Source organism: Typha angustifolia, chromosome 11, assembly GCF_048772165.1.
Source record: "Typha angustifolia cultivar Huaian chromosome 11, ASM4877216v1, whole genome shotgun sequence".
NCBI lineage: Eukaryota > Viridiplantae > Streptophyta > Magnoliopsida > Poales > Typhaceae > Typha > Typha angustifolia.
The window spans coordinates 12,656,519-12,679,189 of NC_133249.1; the positions used below are offsets into that span (position 1 = coordinate 12,656,519).

General features: G+C 35.5%; 3 protein-coding genes across 3 annotated transcripts; all 3 read right to left on the reverse strand.

Moving 5' to 3' along the window:
* Window positions 1–1,322: 1,322 nt before the first annotated feature.
* LOC140771361 (BAG family molecular chaperone regulator 1-like) lies at window positions 1,323–3,058 on the reverse strand. Its single transcript, XM_073112870.1, has 4 exons — window positions 2,603–3,058; window positions 2,266–2,522; window positions 2,031–2,177; window positions 1,323–1,912 (listed from the first exon to the last, which is right to left on the reverse strand). Exons 1-4 carry the CDS (start codon window positions 2,832–2,834, stop codon window positions 1,613–1,615), a joined length of 936 nt encoding a protein of 311 aa, XP_072968971.1. The 5' UTR covers window positions 2,835–3,058; the 3' UTR covers window positions 1,323–1,612.
* Window positions 3,059–8,671: 5,613 nt separating this feature from the next.
* LOC140770001 (lysophospholipid acyltransferase 1-like) lies at window positions 8,672–16,130 on the reverse strand. Its single transcript, XM_073110944.1, has 8 exons — window positions 15,773–16,130; window positions 14,489–14,544; window positions 11,943–12,163; window positions 11,421–11,829; window positions 10,589–10,674; window positions 9,643–9,706; window positions 9,313–9,431; window positions 8,672–9,090 (listed from the first exon to the last, which is right to left on the reverse strand). Exons 1-8 carry the CDS (start codon window positions 16,060–16,062, stop codon window positions 8,947–8,949), a joined length of 1,389 nt encoding a protein of 462 aa, XP_072967045.1. The 5' UTR covers window positions 16,063–16,130; the 3' UTR covers window positions 8,672–8,946.
* Window positions 16,131–17,959: 1,829 nt separating this feature from the next.
* On the reverse strand, window positions 17,960–21,685 carry LOC140770003 (F-box protein PP2-A13-like). The gene is made up of 3 exons (XM_073110945.1): window positions 21,004–21,685; window positions 20,672–20,790; window positions 17,960–18,649 (listed from the first exon to the last, which is right to left on the reverse strand). The coding sequence occupies exons 1-3, from the start codon at window positions 21,322–21,324 to the stop codon at window positions 18,253–18,255; spliced, it is 837 nt and encodes a 278-aa protein (XP_072967046.1). The 5' UTR covers window positions 21,325–21,685; the 3' UTR covers window positions 17,960–18,252.
* Window positions 21,686–22,671: the final 986 nt, after the last annotated feature.

Below are 22,671 nucleotides of genomic sequence, written 5' to 3' on the forward strand. Positions count from 1 at the left end.
ATCATAAAGTTTTATTTGTACACGTGTAATTGAAAAATTATATTTCAAAAATTATAATTCTATTCATATAACATCTAAATCTAATGTATAAGTATATGCATAAGTTATGAGAAGATACGAGGTGTTTAATGAATAACATTGAAGTAAAAGATTGATTTCAAAGTCAAAAGATTCTTAAAATATTCGAACGCGCCATGGTTACTGTTTGAACCCACCCTAGCTGTCTTTCGAAAATAAAGAGACATAAGTCAAGGTATTTGAATGATATTACTATGTTCGAAAATAAAGAGACATAAGTCAGGATTTTTCACATATTACATTATTCCATGAAAAGATATTTGGAGATCTTTTGTTTCTTATCTCTAAGAGGTATTTATATATTTTTTTTACCTTTAAAATAATCTGCGGATAATCTTTTAAGGAATATTTTACTAAAGATTGCTTGGAAGTTACAATAGAGAAAGTTGAGCTTCTTGTCTTTTCTTTAAGAGAATGATGGAAAAAAATTGAAAAGAATATTCTATTTTATCTACCTTATCTCTAAGAGATATATAAGTGGGTTTTAATCTAACCCTAAAAAAATTCATTGATCATCTATTGTGATTTTTTCGGCTTTAAACGAAACGTGCTGAATCACTATCTCCTCAAGGCTATTAAAAATTCATATTTGAATTATAATTTTTCCAACAATATCTACTCAAGGCATGCATTAGATCTGTCTATATAGAAGGAAGCATGTCTCAATGTTTTCTTGCTATATAGATTACAAATCACAACTTTAGCATGAAAAGGAGCCTGCTTGCATTTAATGTGAAGCCTTATACGTCACACTCGGTACATGCCATTCTTCATCCCTTAATGCAGAGCTGGCTATTGCTTGTCAATGGATTCCTTACTTAAACCACAACAACTCCATATGCCAACTAGTCTAACAACCCTAGAAGGCCAATAAGTGGTTAATAATTGCATGAGGAACTTTAGAGTTGAGCAAAGTAGTTGAATAGATCTTAAGTTCTAAGTTATGCATGCCTTGATTTCTAAAGCTAAAAGTAGCACATGTGGTGTTCTAAGAAGACTTTAGGAAAGTCCATTCTATGGAGATCTGCACATGAAAGAAGAGAGAGAGAGAGAGAGAGAGAGAGAGAAAGAGGTGGAATTCACATCTCTACTCAAAAGTCACAAACCCATGTTCATGAATCTTCCAAAGTCTACTCCTCAATCATTGGTGATACTAGCAACCAAAACATATTCTAAACAAAGTCTTCCTAATTATAGAGAAATGATGAGGTTAGAATACTTGGCATAAAGATTTAGCATCCTAATTTGATACCCAAGAGGGCTATGAATATAGTATAGATGGATGGCATACACTGTTGTTACATCTTTTTCTCAAGTTGCAATTGAAACAGATCACAAAGATCATTTATTCTCCATGTATCTTAATCAAGAGTAACAGATAACACCCTCCTAAGCTCTAGATATACACACAAAAGAATAGTAACACTAGCAAAAAGGAAGAAGCAAACCAATCAACAAGGAGATCGAGCAGGCATCCAACATCTTCCTGGTGCCAGAAAAAAAAAGGCTGCCGCTGTCCTCAAGTAGGCACATTTCATATAAGAGAAGCTTCTCCACTTAGTAAGAGCTCCCATTCGGACCTCGGTGTGGGGGTGGATGAGGCAATGGAGGCGGCTGAGGTCGTAGATGTGGCCGAGGAGGTGGATGGCATCGACGACAGCAGATCGAACGTCTCCCATTTCGTCGTCACCACCACTTGGCGCGGTGGTTGGAACTGTCTCTGCTGCTGCTGATTAGCTTGCCCATTGGCTTTAGCTTGCTCATTGGCTTTTGCCGTCGCATTCTTAGCTTTGATCGCGTCAAGCATTTCTACATATCTCTGCACCCTCTTCACCTACACCAACAAAAAGATCTCTTTTTTATTAAAAAAATGTAAAAAAATTTAAACAAAAAAGCTTCTTATCAATAGAATTTTGATTGCAAAACAGAGCAGTAAGACGATGAATTCTAACCTGGATTCTCCATTGCACCTTTACCTCGCCATCGGCAACAATGGCGTCCAATTTAACCAACTCATTCATCAACAATTCCGTCAGATGAATCACGTCGTTCTCGACCACCTTTCCGCCTTTGCTCACGATGGTCTCCAGCGCCGATACCTACTAGTTCACATAAACCAAATCATTTCATGGCCAAATTCGCTTAGCTAAGCAAAAAGAGAAAAAAAAAAAAAGGACCTTGTGTTACCTTGGAAGCCAGCTTGTCGACTTCGAGGCTAATGCGCGAGATGGATCTCGCCGCCTTCTCCAACTTGTCGGTCCGGCGCATCTCAAGCAGGCGCTTGGCCTTCGCTGTTGGGTCTTCGAGCAATACAATCTTGGATCGATCCTTGATGCCGGATATGTCGAGAAACGCCTTGGAATCCCTCTCCTTGTCCTTGAAGACTAGCTTCTGGTCATCGGGGTGGAGCCCGGTCCTCGCCGACAGCGCCTTCTTCAGCTCACCTGCGAAGCAACCGCTCGTTCAGTCATTTCATCGAGCATCTAGTAGGTAGTACAAATCACCCTCCAACTCGTCAGCTTACCGAAGGAGGCCTGCGAGCTGATGTAGATCTCGTGGTAGACGCCAGCATACTTCACCTTGACGCGGATGGTGGGGACGCGGACGCTGTCGGCGTCGGCGTCGGGGTCTCTCCTCTGCACGAGCATGCCGCCGGGCCTGACCTCCAGCTCTTTTTTCTCTGCATCAGGATCCTTCGCCGCCGGGACAAACGCCGCCGCCTTCGGCTTCGATCGCATCATATTCTTCTCAAGCATCGATCTTTCTCCTCAAAAATTTGCTCTTTTCCCACCTCAAGAAGCTCGAGATCTGTCAGTTTCGGCGCATCAATTCAAGTAGCAAACCGTTGCCCAAGATCCAAAATCCAAGCTTGACTCGCCCTTCTTCTTCCTCTCCTTTCCCTCTACTCTCTTGACGGAGGATCAAGAGGAGAGCAGGACGAGATTGGAGGAAGAGAAAGAAGAGAATTGAGAGAGGCGAAGGGGAGCAGTTGGGGGACAGGCGAATTTATACGTCGATTATTAAACAGCAAATGTGGAATAAATTACGGAATAAAACCAAAAGTTAAAATAAAAAATAAAAAAATAAAAAGAATCTTTTTTTTTTTTAATTTTTCTTTTGTAGAATAATTCTTTTCTATAGAAGAAGTAATTATAATATCATATGTTACATAATCTGATTCCCAAGCTATTTTAGACAACCCCATCACCTTTTTATCCAAGCTCAAAACTAATAATTATATTAAAAATCCACGTAAAAGAATTAGTATATAAAACTGCCTACAAATTAATGCACTAAATAAAGATGATGAGAATGATATAATTATGTCTCAAATTTTAGTCGATTAAACCCAATCACTTTCAGTGAAAATGATTACATATATATATATATAATGACTCACTTATTTCTCTAGATAATTTCCAAACTCAACTATCTCTTTATAATTTTAATCTTGGGATAGAAGAAGAAAAGAAGACAAGTTTAATTAGTGGGGATGAAATATTGGTTGCAGGGTCTCAGTGTACGAAATGTTTTTTATGGGCTAATTTGGTGAATGTTTTTCCTTTTGTTTTAAGCAAGTTGGAAGTTGTGGCAGCTCAACTAAACCATTAGATCTTGCATAAATACTAGCATACCATGAGATTCCAGCCAAGCATACACAACATGGACCATTTCTTTCTCTCTTTTTTTCTTTTTATTTTTAATTTTTATTTTTATTTTTATTTTTATTTTTTTTGAGAGAGAGAGAGAGATAGAGGGAAATGAGATCTTAATAATATCTTGATTAAACTAATTTTGTTAGAATTTTATCTCCTTTAATTATCTAAGCACTATTAATCTTAGACATAGACAATATAATGTTATTTTTTTGACCCAAGAACTTTTATATATCTATTATTAACTTGTTTATTTTGTTACTTAGATTTATTTTTACACGAGCAAATCTACTATGTGTATTTTATTTCACCACGTGTCTTTGAACTTTTAACTGAAATATTACGTCAAATATATGATTTAAATGATCTTATTTTTGTTAAATAAATATGTATTCTTAATCATCGCTGCAGGGCAATGGTAGCGGAATATGCTACCCCGCGACAAGTAATCGAGATAGTGCCTTTGAATTTTTTTTCATTCCGAACTATTACTTAGAATGAATGATCGAGATGCCCAATATATGTATTTAGATTTTAGAGTGTTAGCCTCTCATAATATATAAATAAATAAATATTGTAGTAAGATAATTCAAAATAATTTAGTGATGTATTAAGATAAGTTCAAACAAGTATTGCCCTTATCTTTTACTCTTTTTTAGTAACCTTAAAAATAATAGTTAAAAAAGCATATATTGTTTTATTCAAACCCAGCGGCATTGATCTAATTAAAAACTATTAAATTCTCATTTCTCTAAATAAAAATAAAAATAAAAGTATCTAAGAGTACCCTAAATTATTAGTCATACTTGAGATTTATCTCAGGATATATTATTACTCTTTTATTTATTTAAAAAATATATATATATATATTTTGCTCCATTCCCTATTCTTTCCTCATATATAATATTCTGTTCATCACACCAACACCTCCACGTATTTCCCGATTTGGAAAAAGGCCCCCAAAAAGCATCATGCGGGTGTGAGCGTGTTTTATAATTATTTCCCTATTTGTACAAAGTAACGAGGTTTCATTTATACTGTCCGTCGCCGTTACGTTATCATTTATTATGCCACTATTTTATTTTTCTTTTTCTTTTTCCATTTTCTCCCCCTTTTATGCCGTTAAAATTAGTTCGGATTTCTCTTAATTTTTAGTATTTTTTTAGGAAGTCCATGGATTAATATTGGGTTAAAACTAGATTATCATTTTATTAGCTACGATTAGATTAATTTATCCAGAGTCCATTTTATATTATTAAAAATATTAAGGGTGGCAATTTATGATCTAATTAAGTTTATATCATTATAATCGAAATTAAATTATTAAACAGAGTCTAATTTTATGTCAACTCATGTAATATGTATAATTTGTTTAGATCTAACTTATATAATGTATTTAATAAATGGACTTGCGTTAGTATAATTAAAATTTTAAATCCTTCAAAGAATAAAAAAATTAATTAAATTAAATTCTATTCCATCGTCTTAATTACCAACCACGTCGTTTGGCGGTTCCTTCTATTAACAACTCCGCTGACCACGGATGGCATTCTCGTGATATCTCGCAACGCGTTGACTCCGCATACTTTTCTCTATGCGGACGCGACTCCTCCACAGCTGCCGGACCACGAAAGAGAGGGAGACCAGAAAGGCGACCGACACCAGAACGGAACGTGTCGGCCGACAGTGACCGCTCAGAGACGGGGCCCACGGAAGGGTCCACGTGTCCTACGCTGATTCCGCGGTCGGTTTGCGGGCGGGACGGCCTAACCCAAGCTCCACCGACAGCCCTGAGAGGCCTCCACGTGGCGCCACCAGCGCGGACGATCCGTCATGGCCACGTGGCGGGAAAGGGATGCGGTAACTACGTGGGGCCCTTATCAGGCCATATGTGACGCTCTAATAAATGTTGAAATAAAAAATCTGAGAAAATGATTTAAAAATAAAAAGAGATGAAAAAAATAATTATTAATTAGAAAAACTTAATTTACGTGACAAATTACTCTTCATAGATCATGAATTCAAATCTTAATTATTATTATTATTATTATATATATCTAAACCCACGAGCATGTCATGCAGCAAATAATTAAGCAACAAGATTAATTAAGCTTAATCACCCTTGCTTGGTCCAAAGATCACAAGTCCTTTTCAATAACCTTCATTCTTGGTGGATGGTGGGATATCAGTAGCCAGTGTTAATGCCGGTGATAAGTCACCTAATCCCTGTCCACATTAGAGGATCAAGCATCATTTTCCATTATAAAAGGGCAAATTAAAAGTTAATCTTTTCTCTTTCTCTTTCGAGATTATTGGATCCTGCGTCACGTAAATTATTGGTACTCACAATGACCGTCGAAATATGACCGATCGCGACCATGTAAAGTGATCAAATTGAATGAAAGCTGATATAATGTTTGCATTAATCCATCATTACAATCACTGACTTATATTAGTACAGATTTGAAAAGAGATTTCTGTGACATAATCAATCTTAGATGTTCTAAAATATACTTTATCTTTGTTTCCAAGTAAGAAGGAGGAAAGAAACTTAAGATTGAATAGTTATTTAAAAAAAATTCATCTAAACTGTGTATATAAAAATAAAGTAAAAATAATTAACCTTAGATAATATGTATGAGTTGAAAGGGGAACTACATATGATAATGAGAGGAGGATGTTAGCAAGTCAATTTTTGGACCTACTTAGAGATAAAAGAAAGGATTTAGAAGTCATATTTTAATCTTTATTATCAAGTAAACAATGATTAAATAAAATGAAAAGACTATACAACTCCTTCAAAAAAAAAATGTAGTTGTACTACAATGTGATAAATAATAATGATTTAATTAATTAAGAATCAAAGATACTCAAAAACATAAAACCAAAAAGAATAATTAAGTTAGGTAGGCACAAAATTATTTGGCATGAGTTCTCATCTCATTTGGTAGACCATCTTGATCAGTGATGGAAAACCATGGGAAGGTTAGGTAAAGGGTGGGATATAATGGAAGAAAGAGATCATGCATGTTGAGTTTAAGGATATTTGAGACAAGAAACACTAGGATCTCCTCTCTCTATTATGGACCAAGGAGAGAGGAGAAGAAGGAACAAGTCTGATATGCCTCATAAATGCATTTGACTTAAATGAAGGTATACACTTTACTAGGGTGAAAAGAATTTATACTCACAAGCAGTTGGGAGGGAGATAAGCTTATGTTTATTTCATTTCAGCATAACCCTCTTTTATACTAGCATAGTAATTAAATAATTGTTTGTCTTAATACTTAGTTTCTTAATACCTACTTTTTTATTATTTTCTCTTTCGTCTAATATTTTTATATTTATCGATAACTATTTTACTCTTAATAGAATATCACTTTAATTAACTTATCATTATCCATAATAAAAAGATATTTTAGTTATTTGCTAAAATATTTCTACTCTTTATCACATCAGTATAATAATTAGACAATTATATTAATTTACAATCGAACACCATAACAATCTAAACCAAAATAAGGTTTTATATAAATTTTTAAAAATGAGCATAACTAAATTAATGTAAAAGTTATTCCACAAGTGGACGGGCAATTTGTAATAAAAAATTATTTGATTTTTTAATTCGTAGAAATAGGTTATATATTATCAAATTATAATTTTGAATTTTTTTTTTAGTGATTGAACTCTAACAAATCTTAAAAAGATCGATGTGTCCTAAAAAAAGTTAGGCATCAACTATGTAATTTGAATGTATCACCTATCATATATTATCAAATTATAATTTTGAATCTTTTTTTTAATGATTAAGCTCTAACAAATCTTAAAAAGATCGTTGTGTCCTAAAAAACGTCACGCGTCACTTGTGTAATTTATATGCATCACCTATATAAAATATACGCTCTAACTTTTAACAATATACATGTCGAGATTTCACCAAAAAAAAAAACTAACACATCACTTATGTAAAATGTACACTATAATTTTCAACAACGTGCGCATTAAGTTTTTTTTGTTAATGAAAATAATAGGCATCACCTATATAATTTATATGCATCACTCATGCTAAAACTATGCTCCAATTTTTAACGATGTATGTATCGAGATTAATCAATTATATTCAGTTAGAGAAAGAGTAAATTAAAAAAATACCTAAATTTATAATTCGATAATAGAGAGACATATTTCTACCGATTAAAAAACTGAAGAAATTTTTAGTATAAATCCCCCAAAGTGAACATCCCCATCCTTCGAGATATGGCAAGGGCATTATTTGTGCTTAAATTATTGTCCGATTTCACATACATCCCCTCATTTCTAATTAAAAAAAAGGTTAGCTAATCATCTTTCACCTCTGTCCATCAAACATTGACCTCCCAAATCACACATGCAACTAACGAAAAGAACATTTAGAAAAAAAGAAGACAAGACAACGAGCAAGAGTCTAGATGTAATTATCCCTATATATAATGACATGTTTCTACTCTGGTCCAAGTATTAGTTGCTCAATAACTATCAATTTCCATAGAATAAACAAAGGAAAGCAACAATGAGCAAGAGGGAACGAGACTAGATGATAAATTGGCAATGAAGTAGCAAGTTAGCAGCATGGGTGCAAAAACATCATATAATAGTAGATATTCCACCTACCAAACTTGCAAAAGAAAATGATAATGGTGGTTAAGAAGTCGAAGCACATATCTAAAGCAAGTAAACATCAGCAGCAAGTCATAGGATCAATGCGTTCATAGTGAAAGATTGAGGGCACACTCATTTGCTTGCTTAAGAATTAGGCAGATATGGTTTACATCATTCAATATTCAACAGCAATCCTATATTCCAGTCAGCTACAAGCTTTTTAATCTTGATAATCCTCTCCTGATAGCCTATAGCTACCAAATCAAATGACAATTTTCAGATTGGTGTGAACTGCTAAGAAGACCGAGTTAATAATCACTTGCATTCAGCCAATAACCAGGACAAATCGGCAAAAGCATTAGATAGCTACTACAGGTTAAAAAAAATTAGCCTCAAATGCCTCACCTAGTTGTCAGATTTCATAAAGAGAGTGATGATACACTTGGTATATATAAAAAAGGATCACTTCTACTAATTGGAGGACATATTGAAATTTATCAAGGAGAAATTGCCAGTGAAAATTCAGCGATTAACCCTTCCACCTCTTTTATCCGATACAGTAGAAGCCGCCGTCTCACTGGCTCTTCTGAAGAGTTTTAGGCTTGACGGTCCTGGCAGGCTTTATGACATAGCCTAGTAGAATAAATACAATAGGTACAATGGTGCCAATGAAATATACACTCTTGTAGGAAGCCAGGGTTTCCTGCAGGCTTAGCACCTAAAACAAAAACAAGAAAAGAACTTAAAATCAACATGTTCCATGAAACTAGGAGAAGATAAATGAGCACCGAATATCATATCTCAAAGAACAACCACATGAATGTTAAAATAACTAAAATTAAAGAGTGAGATGACAACAAGAAACATGAAATAAGCCAAGCAATTTATAAGATAATATTAATCAAAACAAGCAGATAAACCGCATCAAAGAGAAACTAACCATGAAGCCAATGCAGGAATAGTTAAGAACGAGTAACGTATATGCAAAGTTGGCCAGCGTTAGTATCTTCCCAAGCAAGAAGTTATTGGGAGAAACAGCTTGCTGCCATCTGTAGATAACTGCTCAAAAATAGGGAGGGAAAGATATGAGTGAAGATAGAAAGAAAAAGACAAGGCATTCCATAAACATTTATTTAGATAGTATAAAGAAGCGGTGACATCAGTTACATAATCTCAGAGCATATTATATCAGCAGAATGAATAAACAAGAATCCGAGAAAGTTACTTTGATAAGCTTGTAATAGAAGTATAGAACTTCAGAGAAAAATACCTCGTGAGCCAGAGATCATCAAAGCCGACTGGACAAAGAATATAATATATCCAGGATATAATCCCTGTTATAGAATTGAAGAGTCATTACATGCACAACACAATACTGAGATAGAAATATGAGAAATGCACATCTAAAAGATTATTTCAATCCTTGTATAATATTTAGGATACAAAGAGGAGATGGATAAGCAGCGGAGAGAGATGGACTAATCTGACGGAAAGAACCCAGAGATATTTATTCTGTAAGGAATTACTAGATTGATATACCTAAATTTAAATTGCTAGTGTACCAAGGATTGCCTGACCGGCATGTGCCATGCCTCTTCAAAATGAAGCAATCATAGTGGAAATTTGATTTCCCTCAATTTTACCCCAAAGTTTAAGAAATTCAAAATTAATATATCAAATTCATTCAAATTGGGTGAAAATAGATGTAGAACATGTTAAACTAACTCTATATGAGTTGATAATATTATTTTTTCCAAATTCTTGAACTATATCAATTAATGAATGTGTTCAATCATATAATATGTTGAACCTCTAACAAAATATGTCATTTAGAACATTATTTAGAGATAAAACACTCTAATTTAGGATTTAATACATATAATAGAACCTAAAATATTTATACAAATCATAAAAAACATTGTAGAAGTGTGCTAGTGGCATATTGGGGAGTGCCCAAGTAGCATGGGGCGTTCCGACCAGCATGAGCCATGGGTCGATGACGACAAGTTGTTGGCACGGCAATTCTTGAGTGGTACTACTATTGTCACAATTTCTAGAAAAATCTTCTTATAGAAGAGTACAAGAAAATTAGTAATTTTATAATACCATGCAAAATTTTAATTAGAACATTAATAATAGAGGAACCGCTACTTGCTAGTAATACCAGATAGACAGATATAATATTTTAATTGGTAGAAACTCAACAATATACTTACATGCCAAACAGCGCTGACAGTCTGCGTAGCTAGCAACTGAAGGAATCCAGGTTTTCTTCCTTTCTGAATGAGCCTTTCATAGACATCTAAAAACAACAAAACCCACATATAAAGGAAGTTTAGCAAATAAAATTGTCAGTCATGCAGAACTCATAAGTTTCAAAACAGTAATGACATCTGCAAGTTAAAAATTGCAGGAACATGGCAAGACTAATTTGATTTTCCTTCTTAACCCAGTGAACTAAACTGGTGAAAATCAATGTACAAACTTCATGTTACTTATGGTTATCAGTATTGGTATTAACATGCAACCCCGAACACCATGTGAAAAAATTACACAGAATAGAAAAGACAACTGCTTCAAGAAAGGCCAGTTAACATTGCTAGATTTCATAGAAGCCTCAGTGCAAAACATGCTAAATTGCCTTCATAAGCTACCAAAACCAAAAGTGTAATTAAAATCGAAAAAGTGACCTCGGAAAAACACCAGCCATCACTAAAGCACTGGATGCATGCAAAAGAAGCACATGGGCATAGGACAAATACACATCACACCACGCATAAGCAGCTCAAATTGCGCTATATGTCATTACCTAGACAAAGACAAAGCAGAAATGTAAAAAAATATCTGGAGTCTACAAACCATAAAACTGGCTGTGCAAAATGAAAAGCATAAGGATATCATTTTCATTGATGACATTCTAGGCTCCACATCTTAAGGACTAATTAAGCCCTTAGATCTTCAAAGTTCACAAAACAGGTCAGAATTCTCATTAACACAAGGAGAGGCATACAATGAGAGAATATTTATATGAGCAGCATACAGACTTACAGTATCGCAACCAAGTGCTGACTTGTATGTTCCAGACAAGAGGCAACTGAACTGCACTTGTTGCAAGCTCCACACCAAGAATATCAACATTCTTAGCACGATCCCACTTTGGTTTAGGATGAGAAGAATCTGACCAGCCGCTAAAACCCAGACCAGATATGATAACTGAAGCCTCTGATATTGACCAAATAAAGTAATACTTCCAACGAGCAGTAAACCCAGACATGTACTGGTAGCGCAACCGCTGCCAGAAACCCCATTCAGAGTATACAGGCTCATTAAACCGTGAAAGTGGGTGATGTGGAACCAGGTATAAGTATAATCCCATGCATATTGCAGCTTGACCAAGAGCACGCAATGTGGCAACATAAGGTGATGGTAATGATTTATCCTTGGAATAAGCCCAAATCTTGATAATAAAGATAAGAGAAAATTGATAAAAAGAAACTTGCAGTTTAATATACAACAGATATCTATGACAACATTCATAAAGTATAATGAGTGATTTTGTAATGCACTTACGCCTTTATTCTCTGTCCATTCAAGATAATCCTTCATTTCAAATACTGGTCCTGCAAAGTGGCTGCCACAACAGAGACAGTAACCAACATATTCAATTATAGAGGGACAATGGACCAGCCGATATTTTTTTTGCGCTTCACGCAAGCCCTCCTCTTTTAGTAATCCATCGCTGTAATTTATTGCACATGAAATGACTTTAAGAACTAACACCATTAAAGCCCCTACAATGTGAAAATTAACCAGTTGTCAGGACTTAGATAAATATATGTTGTAAGAAGAAAACTTTTTTATGTTTGATTACAAAACCATAATATTGACAAGATCCTAAGATAGGCACAATAAGAAAACAAATAAATATCTAGTTAAATAATTACTGTCTTCGCTAAAGATCTCAAATATGCTAGATGGATCAGAAAGAGATTATGTGGTTTTAGATCATACAGACAGTTAAAAGGATGTAGTGCACACTTTCCAGTAGAGAGGGATAGACTGGCAGTTAGCTGAGTGCATAACATTTCATCCAAGATCAAAATATTAGAAAACATGAAATGACTTGCAGTTTGTTTCTGTCCAAGCATACATAAGGGGGCAAATGTACAAGGATAACTGCATAACCTAAAAGAGCAGTATATGAAAAACCACATCCAAAATTCCATGACAAAAAAGAGAAAAAGGAAACATGAACATTAAGTTTAACACCAACAACTTGATAACAATTCAATCCTGCTCTCAATGATCGAAAATTCACTTCCATCAAATCACCACTTTTCTTTCTTTTCATGTTACTTCTCCTATTCGCAGTATACCCAGGATTATGCAAACAAATGTGGAAGCATATGCATATGACGTTTAACACTATTTATGTTGATAAATATATGCCAAGTAACATGGAAATATAGAGAAACAGAAGATTTTGATGAGAAACATGGAAGTTAGACCTTTTTCCCCATAAAAGGGGTAAAGGAGTTATTGTGTATGTCTAGCATTAGATTGAAGGGGAAAAGGAGAAAAAGAAACATAACCAATAAGGCATATCTAGGGTATATGGGTTTAGCCCTATGCAACACGGCACAGGAGCTGCAAACACATAGGTGGCCACATATGTGGGTGCATGGATCTCTTTTTAAAAACAGTAAGTACAATATGCTCATTTTTTGCAAATAGAATTTCAATGTGTTCGATCACCCCTCAAAGAAAATTTCAACTATGCTTTAGTTTTCAAATTTATCATGATTTAATCTGAAAATATAAATTTACATTACAGTACCAACATATAAACACTATGTGTGTGTATATATATATAATGAGGGAAGTAGCTGATGTGAAAGTTTTAAACATATCCTTCGCCACAAAATGCCTACTAGGTACGTGCATAGGAAAATATCCAGAATCAACACAGCTCAAAAATAAACAAATAAAATAAATAATAACTAAAATATTTAAAATTGATAATTTCTATCAATAAAATAAATTACTGCATGTCAACTGCCAACCATAGTAAGCTATTAGAACCCAAAATCTAGCAACATCTACAAAGGAAAACCCATAGCACAACAGTTCCTTTTCAACTCAAATAATTGGATTGGAGACTCTAAAATAGCAAGCTGGCTTAAACATCATATATTCAAAGCTATAAAGGAAGTTTGACAAAAACTCCAATCTTTCGAAAATTTTATTATGCTTTCCATATTTCTCATATCGCAGAGAAAACTAATGTGTCAGAAGCATGGATGGCCATGCCGGCGATCTACTGGCATGTGGCACGGGGGGTGCCATACGGCACCCCTCTTAATAATTTGCCGCTCACCATCGACCTCGTCGTTGAGCTACCTATCGCCGATCGCCGCTCACCGTCGTCGTCGCTTCGCCGAATCCAGATCCATAACTTAAGTTTTAACCTCTCTCTCTTAATCTCCTCTTTCGGGCTAGGGCATCTGACGAAGCGACTATAGCGGCGAGCAGCGATCGACGAGCGGCGAGCAGCGATCGACGAGCGGCGAGTGATGGCAACGGCAACTACAAAGACGAAGGTGAATATCTCTTTCCTTTTTCTCTCCTCTTATGACACGGCCGGCAAGTACCGCAGCTCGTGCAATACCGGTCGGTTGTCGACACAGTCCGTGCCTGTGGCACGACCATCATTGGTCAAAAGGAGACTAGGCTCCATCCATATCTAAGAATATTGAAAAGCAAAGCAAATATCCATCATACTAAAGCGAAGTGCAAGAAGAGTTACAAATATGTGAGAGACAAGTATCATCTTTGAGGTCAAGAAAGTAACAAATATGAATTAGAAAATATCAATATTTGAATGCATAAATATAAAGAGTTAAGAGTCAAAAGTCTTAATTATGATCACAATTGCACCAAGATGGAAAAGTTTAAAATAGTAGAGCAAGCAAAACCATGTAGAAACAAACCCAATAACATATGCATCTAAAAATTGACAATTGCAGAAGCAATCCAATTATTGCTTATAAATGTACCATTTTGAAGAAAAAAAATCATATAATATGTATATATATATATATATATATATATATTACCGGTTGCATCAATGCCTCCTTCTTTCCACGCATCCCCACTCATATAGTATACATGGCTACAAAAGGAGTACCAAATTTTATAAGAATATATGTGTTGGAAATTGTAGGTGCCATTACTACACAATGCAGAAGTTAAAAATTCTGCTTGGACAAAATAAACTGCAACACAGACTTTACATTACACAAAGAAGACAGTAAGATAATGTACAGGATATTGGATCCCTTATTTAAATTGATCTTGGAAGCTTGAAAGCATATCAGAGCGAACCAAGCAATACTAGACATTGAAGCATGAACAAAAGTAAAGTAGATAAATAGAATATGAATCCAACCAAGCAAAACATACACTCCACTTATGCTGACATCTATTGTAGTGTTAACTGAAGCTGACACTTAATAGTCATGTAAGTATTGTTTCAGGTTTCAACCAACACGCCCGATCCAGAAACAAGGCCAAAACTCACAGTTTAAGGCCAAAATCAGCAATCTTTCAACCCTAGTTTCAAAATGCAATTGGCTAAAAGCCTAAAACTGATCACTCTCAGCCAAGATATTCATTTTCCATGGCTCCAAACCAAAATTTTGAACCATGATTACAACTTATTAGACAACCTCAACCTCTATTCATGCATTCATTTGTTAAAATTATCATTTGTTCTAATTTTTTCATTGTTTATAGATAACATCATTGGTTAAACTTATTAGTTGTTTTAAGTTATTGAAACCGCCCAAAAACTCATACTCAAATTACACAAAAGCCATCAATCTTAAATCAAATAACAAATGCATCACAACATGCAATTTAATTTGGACAGCTTTAATATTCCAAATTTGGATCAAAACTTGAACATGCCATGCGACATCCACACAAAATACATCCACTGAGCATTACATAAACAGAGGTTTCTTCACATAAGAGAGAGCTACCACGAGGGAATACTAGAGAAGCTTCCTCTCCTTTGTTACTACTGCCTTCAACTATCCCTTGGCATAGCATGCAACAGTAGCATCAAAATAGATCAGAGAACAGTATAAAAATAGTAACATTGTAGTAAAAAGTGGAAAGCTACGAATATAAAGAGAATCACAATATTAGAAATACAGGTGAATTTCACGCTTAAACAGAGAAAGGTCCAATTGCATGCAAACCAATTTAGTCCATAAACTCATCTTTCATCAAAATCACTTCTTTAACCAAAAAAAAAATCCACCAAAGAAACCAACCTAAGATCCATAAAATGACAAAACTTTACGTCAATTCGAACAAGAGAATAAGCCAATTACCATCCGATGAGGTACGCGAATCCGGCGAAGAAGGTGACGACGCCGGCGTAGCGGCGGAGGAGCCGCATCGATGCGTACCCAACCGCCATAGGAATCAAGAAGTGGAGATTGGAAGAGGCGCCAAAGGCGAGGTAGGAGAGAAACGCCCCCGAGATTGCCGCGTAGAGGTGCTTCGCCTGGTTCCCGGGGACGAACCGCCATCCGTAGCTCACCGGAATCGTCGCCACGAAACAGAGGAGGAAGCGGAGAACCGGCACCGATACCCCTATCGCCGCCGCCATCGTCTCCATCTCCACCTTAATCTAGAGAGAGAGAGAGAGAGAGAGAAGGGTTTCTTCAAGTTACGAATGATTCGACCGCAAGCAACATAACTTTAGAACAAGGGAAAGTTGCATAAAAGACCCCAACTAAGTTCATTTCCGGCTTATTTACACAGACCACCCTATCATTTTTCACAAACTACAATTGTGAACAATAGAAACGTAGGACTAAAACAGAAAATTCATTAACACCAGGGTGCTAGATTCAAAATTTCCCCAAAACATAGTAAAAAAAAAAGAAACCTCGACGACAACGCCGCAGCAGAGGCAGGTTAGCACGTGACGGGCAATGCGTTCCCCGCCGTTGTCTTTAATGAGGCCGAGGAAGACGATACCAACGTCTGCCTCCCAGATTGTAAGAATTCCGTACATACGCTGACTCGGCAGCCTCCTCTTTGGAGTTTGCAGGTGTGTAGTTGGGATTACGGGTATTTAAGAAGGGGCTGTACGAATGGTTTGGTACGATTCCGTCCAAATTTTCTCTTTTTTTCTTGGATTTGGTATGTTAGCTTTGTTTAGTTTTAGGTTGGTTCGTTGGTAGGTAAATTCTCTGCTTCCTGTACACGTCCAGTCCACTAATAATAACAATTATGGCATTAGTTTCTTTTTTTTTTAATCATTTATGAAATTGAAAGCTAGATAGAGGCTTAACAAATAGTCAACCCTTCCTAGATACAGAGTCACTTAGGTTCTATCAAGCTTTTAGTTATCTAGTCTAATTTTCCAGCTGTATGCGTCACCAAACAATTGCTCTAAATCAAATACCGTCAAAATCTATTCTAAGCCATTGCACTGTCAACCTATTCCTCAAAATTAATCGTACTGTTGAGCTATCAACCGAATCAAGCCAAACCACCAAACAATTTTTCCATAATATTATTTGGAATTGGAGTCGAACCCGTCATCCTCCTTAATTAAGAGGAAGGTAATTACCAACTCATTGAAAATGGTTTAATGAGGAGCCATTTCAAGAGCTTTATGGCATTCGTTTTGTTGGTCAATAATTGATAAAGGCTTAATAAGGATTTATATTTATTTTCATTTATTCCATCTCTTTCAAGACGAATATAATTTATCTTTATATTTATATTTGATAATAGTGACCATTAAATGCACCTCGAGATTCACAACGTGTAAATCCTGTGATATTTCTTTTCTCTCTACCTTATACTTACCTAAAATAATATTAATTTAACTACTACTGTTATAAAATGGATAACTAGTCTTCTTCCTCCTCCCTTATTTTCTTTCTTCTTCTTTGCTCTTTCTTTCTGCTTTAGTTTTATTTCTGTGTGCTTTCTGGGCTTGATATAATACTTTTCTTCTTGTATTGATGTTTTAAGCCAAAAACTGGGACTTGTAATCATCTGATTAGAATGAATAATTTCTCTTACCTCTGGAGTATTTCTATTAAGTAAAAAAGAACCTTGCAGTAGAAAGAATGAACAAAATTCTACATTGAGTCTTTAGAAGTTCTGCAATACTTTTGTCAAAGGACAGATGATACGATCAGGTTGAATCAAAATGAGCAAAAGAAAAGCCAACCAACCATTGTGAACAACCTTACCTTCCATCCTGCTGCTAGCTAGCATTTCTTAAGAAAATCATAGCCATTTAGGTAAAGGAGTCCAATCTGCCTCTTAAGTTACTTCCACCTTGAGGAAAAGAGTTCCAAGTTACAAGTAAAGAAGATAATGTACAACAAAAGAGACCATACTGACATTAACAAGTCATTATTTCGATAGGGTCACGAAACCATCAAGAGGAATTCTCCCTGATGCATGCAAGTGTTCACCAATAGTCAGGTTGGTATAATAGCTGAAAAGAAGAATCATATACCCAGAAGTAGCTCTTTAGACTGTGCAGCTTGATCAATTTGCAATGTAAATTTATATACAATGTCAAGCCTCAGATCAACACACATATGTTTCCCTACAATGTCAAGCATATTGTTGAGGAGAAAAAGAAACCTCAACAACACTCACTCCCTCGTATTACATGAAATAAAAAAGCATGTACATATACTAGAAGGTTGAGTAATGATATACAAAAAAAAAAAACGAAGGAAAAAAAAAAAAGCTATCTCCTGTATAAACTGTTTGCTGTCTGATAACTTTCTTTCACTTGATAGAAAGATGAAAAGGAAGATCTCTTTTGCTGTCAAACCTTGGGTTGTATTAACACAGAATCAACACAAAGACCCCCTTTAGTGTGTGTGCAATCGATCTGAGTCATTGAGAATCTGACATTCAATGGTGCATCAAAGTCCTTAACAACAAAATCACCAACGTGATAGTGGACCCACACCCCAGGCTCATCTAGATAACACTTTGACTGGGCTTCTTGGCCATCTGAAGTAGATAACTGAAACAGTACAGGTTTTATATCCCACCCATGGATGTGCACAGGATTACAGACTCGTAAACCCAGTCGCTTAGAGGCCCTACCGAGATGAAGCCGAAAAAATAAGCTATATGTACCTTCTGGGAACAAGAAGTCAATCTCTCCTCTGACTTCAAGCCACCAGACCTGCTGGAGGTATGCAACTGCATGAAATCTGCAAGAACATTTTTGAGTTAAATATTAGTTCCCTCTTCCACAAAACCTTTAGGGCCTTGGGTGACTTCATCGTAGAAAGAACGACTTTTCAAAACAAAAGCCAGACTGAATCAATTGATGCACATTCTTTTCCAGTTAGACAACAGTAAGTTATCTCAACAGTTCCTGTACCGCTTACGTTTCCTTGGTAAAGAAGGTTATGAGTCTGGATTCCAGCAGGTCAACAGGTTGGCAATAAGCCAACACAAGTTCAACAAAATATTTTCAAACATTTGCATGACACTCAATGCGATCATTTAATAAAGGGATTTAACTACAAAAACATTTATTCAGGCAGACAAAACCATGTTATTTACTACATAAATCAACCAAATACGGATCATCCTGACAGAAAATATCATATTATTTTCTATGATAATCAACCAAATGGGGATCTTCCTGCTAGAAATTTTCATCAGTTGCTTATTCAATTATTTTCCATAATGTTCACCAGTTGAATAAAAATCAATCAGAAGAAAATGCTTGATCTGTAACGTGTACAAGCATATCCTGTTTCAAATAAACAGTAAACAGATTTCGTTATTAATATTAAAGATCGCATACATTCACAAACCTAAGTTATATTGTATTCCCAACTAATAACGTTCATCAAATACATGGTACCATTCTTAACTGAAATGCACACACAACTGAAATGCACACACATCAACTTCCTCTTCCTACAAAATACAAAGTTCAATCATTGACTCGTAAATGCATGCTAGTTTAATGTTCAGGAGATATATGAAAATTGGTGTTAACTTATGCAGAAACATCTTTCTCAAAGAAATTTACAAGCACAGAATCTCATGATTAAAAAGTTAAGGAATGCTGCAAGCCTGCAATATGTTTATAAGTCTGGCCATATGGGAAATATGGGCTATTATTATTTGTTTTAACAGGTCAATTTAGATGGTGATGTTTGAACAAAGATAGTACACTTGATCTCTTTCATTTCTAACTCATCCACCAATCCATAAGCGCCCCTAAGATTATGATTACGTAGATCCTGGAACGATCTTTAGAAATAAATAAACTGTTGTAAGTAGGAAGACCCTAGAACAAATATAGCAAGGAAACAATAAGTCTGACCAAATAAAAGTGACTGGTAGGTTGTTTGCCAAAGGAAGCATATAGGATTAATGTGGGTGCTTGGGGGGAGACAGGGAGATCGCATCAAGAGAATCAGGAAGCAACAAGGGATAGAATTTGCTGAACAAAAAGAACACTAAAAGCATCTAAGGCTCCGAATTTGGAAACTGCAGCTCCTAATATTTATAGCTCTTCAAGAGTAACTGAAATATTGGTGTCATTATGACCTTTCATTATAAAGGGAATTGAAGTAGAGAGTCTCCGGATGCAACATATAACCAAATTCTACACAATCTACATTACTTTTTGTAAAGAAGTAAACAAATGCCGTGACTTTATCTGTTTAATTTTAGTATGCTCACAAATACTAAAGTGCCACTTTACACTTCTTGTCCAAATAGGTAACCTGCATATAATGCATACATCGAATATCTTGGCAAAAATCACAAACAATTACGCATTTCGCATCTTTTTTTTTAAGTTCCTAATGAATCTTTAAAGTAATAAGTAAACTACATAACCAATAGAAGAGAAAAAAAAGAACTCATATCAGTAGAAAAAAAAGCAGAATATCACAAATAAGTTAAGTCTTAAAGTTAGAAACAAAATAACATTAATCGATGCTCGGAAATGTTGAGATGCTCCAAAATAAGAAAAATCAAGTGAAGCTTACATAAGTTGGATACATAAAATGGCACATAATTAACTAACAAAATTCTTATTTCTATTCGTTATTGAGTTCCAAATTCCAACAGGATATATACTCAACATGATCAGTACAATAATTGTCTAATATTAACATTGGATAATTAAACTAGAGATCATTAAAAGATACCATTAGATAAGACAATCCAAAATCTAGAAAAGAATGACAGAAGAGGGGCAATACCTGGATTCCTCGGTAGGAATGTAATTCCAATATCTCCGATCATCAATCCCCGTAATCGATAATGCCCTAGAAGAAATCAACATGCAGATACGACCCTTCTGTTTCTCCAGCCAGAATTCCTACATCATCAGCAACGAAATCCCCATCCATCATCAAGCTGAACAACAAATCACCCTAAAATTAGGGCAATTTTATTCTCTAACTACCATATCCGAATCCTATTAGGCTCTGTTCCTTCCTGACTACTAAAAATCACAGCTTTAACTACATACGAGAAACACGAGCCCAAGAAACAAAAACCCTATCCTTTCCACCAGAAAGCATCGACTAACCTTGGTGCCCCCATCGAACGGGTTGCGGCGGCAAAGCCGAGCATAAATCTCCTTCTTGCTAACAACCCACTCGAGATCCGCCTCCCCCGACGCCTTCACGATCAAGTAGCCATAATTCCTCGGCAGCTTCGCGCCCCAAATGGCGTCCGCCGCCGCCGCCCCACGAAACGCGCGGCTGAGCCTCGCAAGCCGGCAAATCTCTGGCGGATCCAGGTGGATCAGCACCTCCGCCACGCAGCTCTCCGGCAGGTCCCCTAGCGCCGTCCCGCGGGCCCCGCCGTCGGCGTCCGACCCAACGATACTCGACACGACGGCGCCCATGGAGGACGAATCCTACAAGGCCAGATGGCGATGGCGAGGGCGCTGAAGACGAGGCAGATATATTGGTGGTGATCGAACCATTTAGATTCGGGGAGCACGATAAAGGGTGCGGTTTTGGGTTCTCTTCTATTCTTCTTCTTCTTCGTGGATAAGCATAAGCATTAGATGTGGGAGTGTGGAGGCATATGGATAGAGGCTAGAGGAGGACGGTGGGATAAATTTATTCCTGAAAATTAATGCTTAGATTTGTTGGTGTTAGGAGAGCACGGAGCAGAGCACCCACCAAACGGCTCTGAATCCTGAGAATTTCCATTCCAATCTCTCTACTTTGCTGGTGGCTGTCAAATCACCCCACCGGCAACCGAAAGGTGAACAATTATTAATTTAGTTTTTTTTTATCATTCATTGTCCCGAAGGCTAAATATAGGCATAACAAAGTGCCAACCCTCCATAGATACAGAGACACTTAAGTTTCACCGAGCTTTCAGCTGTCTAATCTAGACTTCAAATCATATATTTGCTCCGAGTCGTTGCGCTGCCGAGCTGTTCCCCAAGCTAACCATACTACTGAATCATCAATCGAATTGAGCCAAGTAACCAAACCATTAAACAATTTTTTTCACAATATTATTTATAGTTGGAGTCGAACCAATAACTTCTTTGGTCATAGAAGAGGTACCTAAATATTTTTATGAAAAATTTTATTTTATTTATTTATAATTTTTATTTTTATTATTTAAAAAAATAATATTTAAATATAATTCTGTCATATAGTTATTATCTAAAATCTGAACGGTATAAATTTAGATATGTTGGAAAATTTAATTCAATCTTATGTAATATTTTATTTAATCTATGAATTGTTTGATGAAAAAATAATTATTTTATTTTATTCTAAGTTACGAATAAAATTATAGAGAGGTGAATTAAATTTAAGCTTAACCACCATTAGTAAAATATAATTTGAATTGATAGGTGTTTTATTTGAGTTGTGAGTTTAGCACTTTATTCTAAATGTGAAATTTTAATATATTTAGCCCTTTAATATAAATATAGAAGTGAGAAGATCATATCTTGATTTATATTTATTTATTAATTTGATAAACTAGAGACAAATTAGATAGTTTTATCATGTTAAAATTAGACAAATTAGAGAAAATATTGTATTTAGATTTAAATAAAATAAATACGAATTGTATCTTCTTATTCTCTTCAAAAAAATTTATGTATTCATATATTTCTCGCACGTATATATATATGATTGATACTTTATACTTGGAATAAAATGTTAAAAACTATATCAATATTTTATATTTTATATGAAATTCTAAAGAATGCAACATTTTT

Bases quoted from the DNA above. Each gene is read 5' to 3' on its own strand.
- LOC140771361 (XM_073112870.1), bottom strand. From the start codon at position 2,834: ATGCTTGAGAAGAATATGATGCGATCGAAGCCGAAGGCGGCGGCGTTT. The intron at 2,523-2,602 runs GTAAGCTGACGA...GTTGCTTCGCAG, and splicing joins CAGCTCGCAGGCCTCCTTCG to GTGAGCTGAAGAAGGCGCTG. The intron at 2,178-2,265 runs GTAACACAAGGT...GTGAACTAGTAG, and splicing joins TCGACAAGCTGGCTTCCAAG to GTATCGGCGCTGGAGACCAT.
- LOC140770001 (XM_073110944.1), bottom strand. From the start codon at position 16,062: ATGGAGACGATGGCGGCGGCGATAGGGGTATCGGTGCCGGTTCTCCGC. The intron at 11,830-11,942 runs GTAAGTGCATTA...TTTATTATCAAG, and splicing joins AATGGACAGAGAATAAAGGC to ATTTGGGCTTATTCCAAGGA. The intron at 9,432-9,642 runs GTATTTTTCTCT...ATTTTTGAGCAG, and splicing joins GATGATCTCTGGCTCACGAG to TTATCTACAGATGGCAGCAA.
- LOC140770003 (XM_073110945.1), bottom strand. From the start codon at position 21,324: ATGGGCGCCGTCGTGTCGAGTATCGTTGGGTCGGACGCCGACGGCGGG. The intron at 20,791-21,003 runs GTTAGTCGATGC...CTGATGATGTAG, and splicing joins CGTTCGATGGGGGCACCAAG to GAATTCTGGCTGGAGAAACA. The intron at 18,650-20,671 runs GTATTGCCCCTC...ATGTTCTTGCAG, and splicing joins ATTCCTACCGAGGAATCCAG to ATTTCATGCAGTTGCATACC.